Genomic DNA, 12,159 nt, shown 5'->3' with positions numbered 1-12,159 from the left:
AGTCGCCGGCGAGGGGGCGGCCCGCCAGGAAGGCGAGTGGCTGCGCGCGTACGGCCGGGCGGCAGCGATGGTGCCGCGGGTGGAGAAGCTCGCCGCCGGCCGCGCGCGGCTGGATGCCGTCAACGCGCTGCAGCACGAGTGCTGGGAGGCCCGCGACGTCCACGTGCAGTGGCGCCTCCTCAAGGTGACCCCTCCTTCCGCTCCACTCCTCTTCATCCTACCTAGGGTTTGGTTTCGGCTCCCCACTGATGCTGCTGACTACTAGCGTGTGATGTCAGGCGGATGTGGGAGGCGACGTGCATGGGTATGGCACAGCAGCCCTCCGGCGATGACCGGATGTTTGCCGGTAATTCCTCTGCCTGCTGCTCTGCTTGCTATCCTACTACTAGCACCGCGTTATCACTGTTGCTCTATTGCTGTGTTGCTGATATCCTTGTCTGCTGCATTCAACGCATAGAACTCCTAAAGAGTGAAAATGAGGATTTGAAAGATTTTATACAGGTCTTGGAGCTGGAGAACGAGGAGCTTAAGGTACCTTACCGAAACATGAGTTGCATCTCAGCTGGCTTGTGCATCCTGTCGATTTTCTCAACTCAGATTTTGTGCTTCTTATACTGTTAGATAAGAGTGGAGGAAGTTGAAGGTGGCGCAGGGCATTGCCAAAACGCTGCAGGCCATGACCACGTTGCAGGAGATCTAGAAGCAGTGCTAAGACAATTGAACCAAGCTCATGAGGCACTGATTGCAGGGAAGGATAAGGAAATTTCAGCACTGATTGCAGACAAGGACCTCGTGCGAGAGCAGTTTAGGACACTGGAGCGGGGCTATGCTGACCTCCGTAGCTACAGCAGTAAACGGGCAGCACAAGTTACTGAAACAAAGCAAGAGCCTGAGCAGCTGCAAGTGGCATCCCAAAAGAGCCGATTGCGTGCACGAGCAAAAGCAGTTGAAGCCAAAATGAAATTGCTTCCAGAGGATAAGCGACAGGAGATGACCTGTATGCCCGAGGAGACAGATGGGCGAATTGGAAAATGCAAAGATAGGCAGCCTGAGACTAGTGAAAAGTGCAAGAAGGATACGAGTGAGACACACACAAAAAACTGTTCACGAGGTCCTGCTTTAAGTGGGGAAGAAATGAAAATTTGTTCTTCTAAGCAAATGCTAGCAAAAGATGGGCAACCTCAGGCTAGCCTCAAGCGCAAGTGCGTCACTTCCTTACCAAATGTAAGTATTTCATTTCCAAGTATATGGACGACTCACACTATACCATTTTCTATCATTGTGTTATTTCTTTACTATTTATATTTAGTGACCCTGTCTTTCCATACATGTACAGTTAATGGACACCGTTGCGCCTGTTAAGTAGACCTGACCTGCTTAATCAAGTGACTATTATCGAAAGCCACAACCTGCATGTTAATAAGTTGATCACATTTTACTAATATACGTAGACAAATAAAATTTGGAATGCCATTTATCTATGTTTCTGTCCTGTTGGAATTTGGATTGTCATTTTGTTGATCTAGTAAGGGTTTTGGTTTCACTGGGCGTGTCAGTTGACTAATTGCCTATTTGGCTTGTAGGATAATGAGCAGAATGCAAATGATGAGGAAAAGAGTAATCAAGTTCTAGAGCCTCTCAAGAAGAAGAGGGTACCAGAGAAAGGGGGAGAGGAGCAAGATGACAGTAAGGTCAAACTCGCCAACGGTAAAAGCAACGGTGAAAGCAATCCGTAATAAATACTCGTTTTTCTTGTGATTCTCGGTTTTATATTAGTCTTGTATTCTGATGGTGTTCTGTTTGGTTCTCCTTTCCTTGAAGGCCTGCCCAGCAGTCGATGAACGACATGCTCCTCAGCATCCGTGCTGTGAAGGATAGTTTGAGGGACAAACCTGGCAGGTATGAGGAGTCGATGAACGACGCGCTCCTCTACGTCCGTAGCGTGAAGGATAGTTTCAGGGACAAACCTGACAAGTTTGAGGAGTTCTTGGCGCTCCTGCGCGGCGTCCATAGCAAAAGGTCCATGATGCATGAGCAGCTACATCTACACAACTTCCTTTTTTTTTTGAATTTTGACGGACTGTAAACTTTCCTGTGTTGGTCCTTTTTTTTCTCTTTGAAGGATCGATGCTTGAGCCTTCACCAGATCCTTGAAGGTCCTGTTCGACGGGCGCCCTGAACTCAGCCTTCAGTTCAATACGTTCATGGCATCGCAGTTCAATACCAGACCGAGCTCAGGAAAGATGACGGGGCTGGTTTAATGAAATGTGACCATCGATCCCGGCTAGCTAGGAGCAGATGAACTGATAACTGCTGCCACTTTTTTGTAGACTGATGAAGTTTCAGTCTAACATTTTGTTGGTCTTGCCGAGTGTGATTGGTTTCTGGAAGCTGAAGAAGTGACGTGTAAATTATCTATTAGGACTCTCTGCCTATTTTTCACTGTTTTCCTAACATAAAAATGAGGCTGCTTTTGAAGTATTGGTGGCTAGCTAGGCACTGGATTCGGATGGCTCAGAAGGGGAAAAGCTGAAGAAGTGACGTGTGAATTATCTATTATCTGCCTATTTTTCACTGTTTTCTTTATGAAAGTCTTGACACTCAACCGGCGGATTCAGTCTGGGGCATCCGTCATCACTAACGTTTGAAACATGTCCCGCTATGGGCCTGTCACCGCTCTACTCTTGCTCAGCCAATTTGCTTTTCTCCATCGCTTGGCTCTCTGCTCCTCTTTCTGCAACATGGTCTCTGCCGTAAAAAAAATTATAACATGATCTGTGTTGCAAAAAATTATGTAGCAAGATCTATGCTACAAAGGTTCTTGCAACATGATCTTTGTTGCAAAAATAAAGGACCCCACGCGACCGTTCGATTGCAAGATCTGACGGCGGTTTGTCGATTATTTGTTTCAGGAGTTGTTTTCTGCATCGCGCTGTTGTTTCAGAAATTGTTTCTACAACATGGCCAGTGTTTCTGCGACGGAGATGGTGTTTCAGAAATTAACTAAGGCTTCTTGATGCCATCTGCTTGAAGAGGACAGTTTAGCTCCTACACGCTGGCGGCGAGCTGATTTTGCGGCGGGCTGGCGGCGGCGGCGGCGCGCGGGGAGCAGATCTGTCAGGACCAAGGAAGAGTGTTTAGTTTCTACAACAGACCATTTGTTCCGGGAAATAACGATTGACCATGTGGCGGGATGCAGACGCTAGATCAAACGGTGTCAGCTCGGACATCCAATGGCTACCGAGGTGACGGATAATTTTTAAAAATCAACCGACGGATACATAGCGTTCCCCTTTTAAGAAATCAACAGACGGGAATCCGGTAAGACGATTGGATGTCTCCTCAAGGAGAAGGCCATCAGGGATAAGAAGAGTGATGGTGCTAGCATTAGTAGAAAACAGTGCTATCGTTCGGCCCTGGCCAGCCCATTAGTCCCGGTTCTTCAAGAACCGGGACCAATGGGGGTATTAGACCCGGTTCGTGAGCCCAGGGGGCCGGCCGGGGCCTCGTGGGCATTGGTCCCGGTTCGTGCGGAACCATTTATCCCGGTTCGAGCCACGAACCGGGACCAATGGTCCTCGCTGCTGGCCCACAACCTTTAGTCCCAGTTCATGCCACGAACTGGGACAAATAACTTGCCTACATATATACCCACCGCCGCGGCAGAGCACTCCACAGTGCTCTGTTTTTATCGAGCCGGCGAGGGGAGGGCATTTGGGTGCTCTAGTTCACCTCCTATGCACATGAGGTGTTCGATGAAATGCCCGAGCCACACTAGTTAAGCTTTCTCCTCTCGAAACTCGACCTCCGAGCTCCATTTTCAACGAGACTTGTCTAGATTTAGTGGTCCGTCACGCCCCGTCTTCATCGCCGTCGATCGCCCGCACCGATCTCGTCGCCGGCACCACCGTGGTGAGCCTCTTGTTCTTATCTTCTTTCTGAAAGAAAAAATTTCTGACTTCAGATAGATACTTGTCTAATTTTCTTACTTTTATTATTCCTTGTTATATATAGTCCGATGGTTTTAGTATCCGCCCCCGTCGGCCCTCGTCCTGTCTATGATCCAGATGTGGTATATATTATCTTTTCATAACTATTTGGTTCATTTATTGTTTATGACAATTATGATGACCAACGTGACATATATTTTTAGTCTAGAAGGTATGTGAACCGGAAATTCCAACCCACCTAGAAATGCTTCTCGAGAAGTTAACTTTGGTTGAAAAAGAAAACAAATACTTGAAGGAAAAATTGAAAATAATTGATGATAAGAATATGGAAATGGAGTTGCATGTTGCCGAGGTCATTGACGATCGCAAGATGAAGATCGATGCGATGCGGTTGAAGATGGATGCAATGCGCTTGAATATGGATGAAATGCTCTTGAAGATTAGGAATATTAAAAAATATACCATTGATAAAGAGGTTGGTATCATTATGCTATTGATAAACCGGGACAAATGGCCCTCACGAACCGGGACAATAGGTCATTTTTCTACTAGTGTAGCTCCCGTCCTGTCATTTTGAACGACAAATTAAACAAGTGCAGAAGCAAGAAGAGTGGCGCTATAGAAAAAGCGTCCATAATGGCTTGATGGATGGCTCTCAGTGTTTTGACATGTCACCATGGTTGTGCTCATGTCCGTGGCCTATGTCAATGTTTGTTCTTCAGGTTATCACCAGCGTGTGGAGGCTCACTTGTGAAGTTGATTATCATGTACAAGCGGGTTGTACGGGTAGTGTGGTGGGGGAGTTCGTCTGTTTTTCGTTATCGTATTGCGGTTTCATGATTTGAGAGTAGTTCACCTGCATCATGGAATTGGGCCTTGGTTGCTATTCATTGTTAAGCATGTAACGGTTTTTGTTCAGTTTTCCGTTAATTAAAGGGACAACTTTTTTTTCCTTAATTAATGAACGAGGCAAAACTTTTACCTTCATATTAAACAAAACGCTCCTTCCTCTAGAGTAAGGTGGTACTAAAAGTCCACTCACATCCCATGCATCCCATCTCTCTCGGCATATAGTGGAGCAATGCATGCATGTATGAATGACCGTCTGTGGGTTCTCTCTCTCAATTACGGTCTATGAATACATATATACTCCCTCTGTTTCTAAATATAAATCGTTTTAAAAATTTCACTATTAAACTACATACGATTGTATATAGACGTATTTTAAAGTATACATTTATTCATTTTACATCGTATGTAGTTCATTGTTGAAATGTCTAAAAAGATTTTATATTTAGAAACGAGGGATTATTAGATATATTGTGGTGGTGGGCTATCTGTCTCTCCATGTATATACTTCCTCCGTACGAAAAAGCTTGTCCAACACGTAGTGTATTGATGTTTTTGTGAAAAAAGACCTTAGAGTTTTAAAACAATTTCAAATATCCATGTATCCATCTTCTTCCTCCGCCGTCCCCGTGAGTCGCCGAGGTAGGAGCCGCCTAGCTGATTCTGCCGCCGCCCACCAGCGCCGCTAATTTCGCCGTGTCGCACTAGCGCGAGCACCAACTTGACTGCCACCCACCTACACATGCACGATTCGACGAGTCAGGGCCGTTGTCGTCGGATTCTTCCCCTACGCCGCCCAGGACGTGCGCCATCAAAGAACTGCTCCGCCGCTGCTGAGGGCTTGCGCCGCCCCTGCTTACCTGCGTGCACGGAGGCGAGCTTCGTTGCCGCCCACCTGCTCCTTCACAACGACACCTCACGGGCGGCGGCTGCAGGGCTAACAGGCGTCTCCTCCTCGTCGTTCTGCTTCTGTCCCCACCCTGTTCCTCGCGCCCGCTGCGGCCACCCACTCCGGTGTTGTCAGTGTCAAAACCGGCAGATCTCAGGTAGGGGGTCCCGAGTTGTAGATCTTGGATCGATGGGTAACAGGAAACACATGGACAATATTTACTCAGGTTCGGACCCTTTCGAAGAGGTAAAACCTTACGTCCTACTCGATTATATTGATGGGTGTATGATGATTACAAAGTCGATCTACCACAAGATCAGATGAACTAAACCCTAGATGATGTTTCTATCCTAATGTATCTAATGATCTATTGACTAGCCTGACCTCGGCTTATACAATGTACCAAAGGCCTAGCATAACAAGAGTCCTAGTCGGGTACGTCGGAGGAGAGGAGTCCTTGTCTTGATCATCATGTCTTGTGGAATCTTCCTCGTATATGTCATGGGCTGTCCGAATTGGTCCATTAGTGAACCGCCACGGGGTCCTCGGCCCGACACACTAGTCGGGAGACAACATGCTGAGTACCCCCTAGTCCAGGACAGCGTCAGGCGCGAGAGTTGGGCAAGTCCCCGTCCCCCACTGTTCCTTCCCCGTTGTGAGATGGCCGCGCGCCCGATTGAGGACCGCCGCCGCTGCTACTCCTTCCCCGCCTAATCGAGATGATTTGTGGAAACAAATTAATTATGGTGTTAACTGATTCCAGTATTTCTGGAAACAAATTAATTCTGGTGTTAATTACTAAAAAATCAAGCAATATTCTGAATTCTTGTGCATTTATTTTTGGAAACAATTTCAGCACACGCACCAACTAAGAGCATCTCTAGCAGACCCCCTATATCACTGACCCGCAAAAGTCGTTTACAGTTCGCGAAATAACGCTTTTGGTGGTCAGCGTGGGCGGCGGCCGAGTAGACCCTGCAAAACGGACCCCTATAAAAGGATATTCGGGTCCATTTTGCGGGGTCTGCTCGGCCGCCACCGACGCGGGCCCGCAAATCTGTTATTTGTCTTTCAATTTCGAGCATGAAAACACATTTTATTTGCTTCTTTATTTTTTTCAAAGGCATTGGATACATAATAATTCATCAAATCTTTGCTAAAATAGCAAGACCAAAGAAAACAAGAATCACAATTAGACATTTTAGAAGATATCCAACTTCCATAACTGCTTCCACTAGTTGGATCAACATCTTGTTGATGCATTCATTGTTGATCTCCGGATTCTTGATTTTACATTCTTCATTCTTTGACTTTGATTCTAAAGAATTAGACGTTGCTTCTCCTTTAATTTGTTTTCTAATTGCACATGTAGTCGCATCATTGGCCTCAGTTATACTAAGGAACGCACAAACATCTTTTAAGGGTTTGGTCGGGGTCTGGTCGGGCAGCATTTTCTGCGCCGATCCGTAATTTGACGGTTATTTTTTGCGTCGGGGCATTATACGGGGGTCTGCTAGAAATGCTCTAACAACCCCAATAAGCATCAGACTTTTCTGATGTTATGTCCAACTTGCAGAACAGAGTGACTTCTCAAAACAACAAGGATTAACGATTGAGAGAAAACATCGTTGAACTATGAAAGTACTCTTCTCAACCTGAACTCATGTGAGCTTGGGTGAACAGTAAATTCATAAAAATCAGTTAAAAAATTTAAAAAGTTCTGAATTTTTTTGGTGAGAAACATTGATGGCTTTTCTACATGTGTGCAAAATTTCTCTACAAAATCACATTCGTGTAGGTGTGGGAAAAAAAATTGATGCTCCAAAATGCTTCCAAAAACAGCCTTTTTGAAGCATCGATTTGTTTTTTTTGCCAACACCTACATGAATGTGATTTCGTAACTAAATTTTGCACGCATGTAGAAAAAACATCAATATTTCTCACCAAAAAAAATTAGATTTTTTTTACTATTTTTGTTGATTTTACCGTTTAACCGAACTCACATGAGCTCGGCAGCAGAAGCACCGTGTCCGTTGAACTACAGTTATATTACAAAATGGTCCCCCAGATGTATCAATAGACATTGTTGGACAAGATTCAGTTTATACTCCAGAAAAATTACAGAGGGACTAATTATTGGTACAAAGATGATTCTATTTTTTGGACTAATATTCATTTTTTTTACTCTAGAGTGACTAATTATTGGTACAACTCTTCACTGAATCCAAAAAAAAAATTAGTAGAAAAATTACTGACTAATCCAAAATGAAAAAAAAGGCAGCTGGTTCACATCCATTGATTGGAACTTGCAAAAACAGGCAGCTATTGATTTGAACTTGCAAAAACGGGCTGCTATTGATTTGAACTCTTAACTACAGTAAGATCTTAGACTTAATACTGAAAACCAAATGGCTTGAAACTATTTCAGTGATCTTGTAACTGCAGAACTTGCAATTAGTCACTAATTGAGTAACTGCAGAACTTGCAATTCAGTGAATATACACTCTACAAAATTCAGTAACTGCGGAACATACACTCCAGGAAATTTTCAGTGATCTTGAACTCAATTTTACAGTGAACTTGCTAAAGAAGCTCCCAAGCTTCAAGATAGACTAAATTTGACAGCTACGGTGCTCAAAAGAAGCATTTTGGAGTCTATGGTCTGCAAATCAACTTCCCTAAAATGTCGGTCGGGCAAAACGCAGAAATGAATAAACCAGCACAGCAGCATTGGTACAAGAGGGCTATTTTCTGGTATTGTCATTTAGTAGGCGTAAATTACTACGTTGAAGGCACAGAACACCTTCTGTATGAAAATTACATTGGTACATGAGGGCTCCTGCGTTTTCTACCTTGTAAACCACAACCACAAAAAGCATGAATTAAACTGGAGCAAGGATTTTTTTTAATTATTATTCTTAGTATGTGGCCAGGGAGCCAGGATCACACGTGTTTTGGAGCCGATTGAGTGAGCACATCTGAGCTGAGGGAAGCAATGGACGGAGTAGAACCTGCAGCGGGCATCGAATGAATGGTGTGTGTTTATTTGGGCCGACAGATTTGTAGGTGCCTCTTAAAAACCAAAAACGACGTGCACTCAAACTGAAAGAGACGTCTCATCTGTTTCTCCTCTCGTCTACTTTGGTGCCTCCCGTCCAACACAAGCGGTACCTGCTCATCTTCCTCCAGGTCTTTCTCTCTCTCTCTCTCTCTCTCTGATTCAGTTTTTTTCTTTGTGAAAATTGCGACCATGCATGTTTGTTGCTTATAATTATCCTATTGCAGTTGTAGACGCCCAAAGTTGGATAGCCATGGAAGCAGCAGACGAGGAAAGGCACTTGCTTCATCACCTACCTCCTAGTCCTGACCTGTATAAGGCAAGTACAAAGAAAACTGTTGATTTCTTGATTAGCACGATTATGGTTCAGTTCTGTACTACATCCATCTTTTCGACACGAAGAATACCCCTCACACATCCATCTTTAACAAATATATGGATGTGTGCGAGGTATTCTTCGTGTCAAAGATGGATGTGTGCGGGGTATTCTTCATGTCGAAAAGAAAGAAAGAAAACTAGGACCCTGATAAGTGTCACACATGTGGCATTCTTTCTAGTTTATGCATGGCGAAAAGAAGCCTTGAAATGGTCTTAACACATGGCAACTTCCAACATTTTTTATGGCAAGTTTACTAAAACAAGTATGTCAAGTTTACTAAAACGAGAATGACAACTTCCTGTTCGGATGGCAAGTTTTAGGCCTGTTTTTTTCTTTTTGGACAACAACTTTAATTGTAAAAACCGTCATGGTTGGATTGCTTCGTGCCACACACATGTGGCACTTATCATTTGAAAAAAGAACTACACCATCACAAAGAAAGTTAATTATAACAGGGGCTTTACTGTGCCATGCAGAATGAGGATTCAAGGTACACTAGTGATGGAACAGTAGATATCGACGGACGGCCTGCTGCTAAGGCAACAACAGGGAACTGGAGAGCCTGCTTCTTCATTTTAGGTACCATAAAAGAAAAGAAAAAAGTTGTCACAGACTAGAAATCGCTCAATGCTAACTCTCCTTGCTCGATCTGTGCTAGGTATCGAATTCATCGAATCCGTGGCCTTCTTTGGAATCTCCAAGAACTTGGTTACCTACCTTACCAGCGTGCTCCACGAAAGTAACATCGACGCGGCAAGGGATGTGTCTACTTGGATTGGCACCAACTTCTTGATGTCGCTTGTCGGAGCTTTCTTGGCAGACACATATTGGGGAAGATACAAGACAATGGTGGTTTCACTCTCGGTCTACGCCATTGTAAGCAGAATATATGTTGCAAATGAACATAATAGATATGTGCACTTTGTGTGGACGTGCGCATTGACCGTTGCAAAGGCCGGGGGCACCACCGTAGGTTTTATGGTGGAAAATGTGATGTTGACATTCATGAAGAACTTTCATGTTTTTTTTTCTAGGTGATGCCCTTTTATGGTAGTTTTTCGAAAATGTGATGTTGGCGTTCATGAACGACTTTCCTTTTCTTTTCTTTTTTTGCTAGGGGATGCTTGTGCTAACGGCCTCGGCAACGCTTCCATGGGCTTTGCAATACTCCAACCGCAGTGAGATCCACCGTGTCGCCATCTATGCAGGATTGTATCTTACATCTCTTGGTAGTGGTGGCATTAAGTCATGCATTTCTGCCTTTGGCGCCGACCAGTTTGATATCGCCGACCCGGCGGAGCGAGTGAAGAAGGGCTCCTTCTTCAACTGGTACTACTTCTCGCTTAGCGCGGGCTCGCTTTTGTCGACCACCGTGATCGTTTGGGTGCAGGACAATGTGGGTTGGGGGATTGGCTTCGCGATCCCGACGATCCTCATGACGGTCGGTTTCGCGGTGTTCGTCGGTGGTAGGAGGACGTACAGGTACACTAGAGTGGGCGAGAGCCCCATGGTAAGAGTTTCCCGGGTTGTTGTTGCCGCCACACGGAATTGCCAACTGAAGTTGCCTGGTGATTGCTCCACACTTCATCACCCGCCTTCACCACCGGCAGCGGCTGGCTTGGAGGTTCATCATACCACTCAGTTCAGGTAATTAACATCGTCTTACAGCTGGAAGAAACTCGATCATAATCCTGTCTAAATTTTGTGACTGGAAATTTGGTGCTCCTTTCTAGATTTTTGGACAAGGCTGCCATTGTGCCGCCACTAACACTTGAGAAGAAAGACGTGCATGTGAGCCCGTGGAGGCTATGTCCATTATCACATGTGGAGGAGGTGAAGATGTTGTTTCGTCTGTGCCCAGCTTGGGTGTCCATAGTGGTCTTCTTCATGATCACGGCGCAGATGTCGTCGACACTGATTGAGCAGGGCATGGCAATGGACAACCGTGTGGGTCCATTCACCGTGCCGCCGGCCTCCGTCGCCGGATTCGAAGTGGTCACCACTCTCGTGCTGATCCCCGTCTACGACGCCGCACTGGTGCCACTGGCCCGGCGCGCCACCGGCCAGGACCGGGGCCTCTCGCTGTTACAGCGGCTAGGCGTCGGCTTTGCGGTATCCGCGCTCGGAATGGCCTACGCGGCGCTGCTTGAGAGGAACCGGCTCGCGGCGGCCACGGCCGGCGCGACCGTAAGCATCATGTGGCAGGTCCCGGCATACGCCGTGATGGGTGCCGGCGAGGTGTTCGCGGTAATTGGCATGGTCGAGCTCTTCTACGACCAGGCTCCGCACGGCATGAGGAGCCTGTGCTCTGCGCTCGCGCAGCTCGCCATCGCGTCGGGGAACTACCTCAACTCGGCCGCGTTGGGCATTGTCGCGTCCGCCACGGGGTGGATCCCGGAGGACCTCAACGACGGGCACTTGGACTACTTCTTTTGGGTGATGGCGGCGTTCGGCGCCCTGAATCTGCTGCAGTTTGTTCTCTGCTCCACGAGGTACAGCGGAAATGCAACTTGTGGAAACACCATGCATGTTAGTGATGCTTCACTTGCTTGGAACACACCCCATCAGGTGGTTAGAGGTGTAACCGGGTTTGAAGATAGAGATAAGAAGATGGAGATAGAATAGGTTTAAACATGTACTGTATTACTTGTCTTGTACTTCAACTCTCTGCCCTTATCATGTAGGAGTACTCCTATATACTCCATTCGAGGGGTCAAATGAACCACACAAATACATCATTGAATTATTGAGAGTCACAATATTCTCTACATGTCATTAGAGAGGTTAGTCCAACGACACCGGTCTTTGATTTTTCTTTTCCATCGGGCGATTAATCCTCTCTCCCTTAGGCCTCGTTTGACACGGAAGGATTCAGGAGGTTTGGAGAGGAAAATTCCTTGAAGGGCCAGAAACCCCACATAACCTCGGGCGTCCATTTGGTAAGAGGGGTTTGCTTAGCCGAATCCCCTTCGTTCTCCTTCAATCCATTCCTATCCATGTGTTTCAGGATCCTCTTCGACGGACTGGTGGAAGC

The 12,159-nt window shown here is 46.0% G+C and overlaps 2 protein-coding genes across 5 annotated transcripts; both read left to right on the top strand.

Moving 5' to 3' along the window:
- Window positions 1-281: 281 nt before the first annotated feature.
- Window positions 282-2,567, top strand: LOC123431471. Of its 4 annotated transcripts, XM_045115274.1 has the most exons (6): window positions 282-346; window positions 458-531; window positions 622-1,224; window positions 1,584-1,732; window positions 1,822-2,019; window positions 2,123-2,567. In XM_045115274.1, exons 1-6 carry the CDS (start codon window positions 283-285, stop codon window positions 2,133-2,135), a joined length of 1,101 nt encoding a protein of 366 aa, XP_044971209.1. In that variant the 5' UTR covers window position 282; the 3' UTR covers window positions 2,136-2,567. The 4 variants fall into 4 exon arrangements, with proteins under 4 accessions (XP_044971209.1, XP_044971210.1, XP_044971208.1 ...); XM_045115275.1 differs by having other exon boundaries at window positions 502-531; window positions 1,822-2,567; XM_045115273.1 differs by having other exon boundaries at window positions 1,822-2,567.
- Window positions 2,568-8,765: 6,198 nt separating this feature from the next.
- LOC123431470 (protein NRT1/ PTR FAMILY 8.5-like) lies at window positions 8,766-11,881 on the top strand. Its single transcript, XM_045115272.1, has 6 exons — window positions 8,766-8,877; window positions 8,974-9,065; window positions 9,602-9,704; window positions 9,784-10,001; window positions 10,243-10,772; window positions 10,859-11,881. Exons 2-6 carry the CDS (start codon window positions 9,000-9,002, stop codon window positions 11,748-11,750), a joined length of 1,809 nt encoding a protein of 602 aa, XP_044971207.1. The 5' UTR covers window positions 8,766-8,877; window positions 8,974-8,999; the 3' UTR covers window positions 11,751-11,881.
- Window positions 11,882-12,159: the final 278 nt, after the last annotated feature.

The sequence above is a fragment of the Hordeum vulgare genome, chromosome 2H (genome assembly GCF_904849725.1).
Source record: "Hordeum vulgare subsp. vulgare chromosome 2H, MorexV3_pseudomolecules_assembly, whole genome shotgun sequence".
NCBI classification, from domain to species: domain Eukaryota; kingdom Viridiplantae; phylum Streptophyta; class Magnoliopsida; order Poales; family Poaceae; genus Hordeum; species Hordeum vulgare.
Note: the sequence above shows the minus strand (reverse complement) of the source record. Positions and strands in the feature narration are given on the sequence as shown.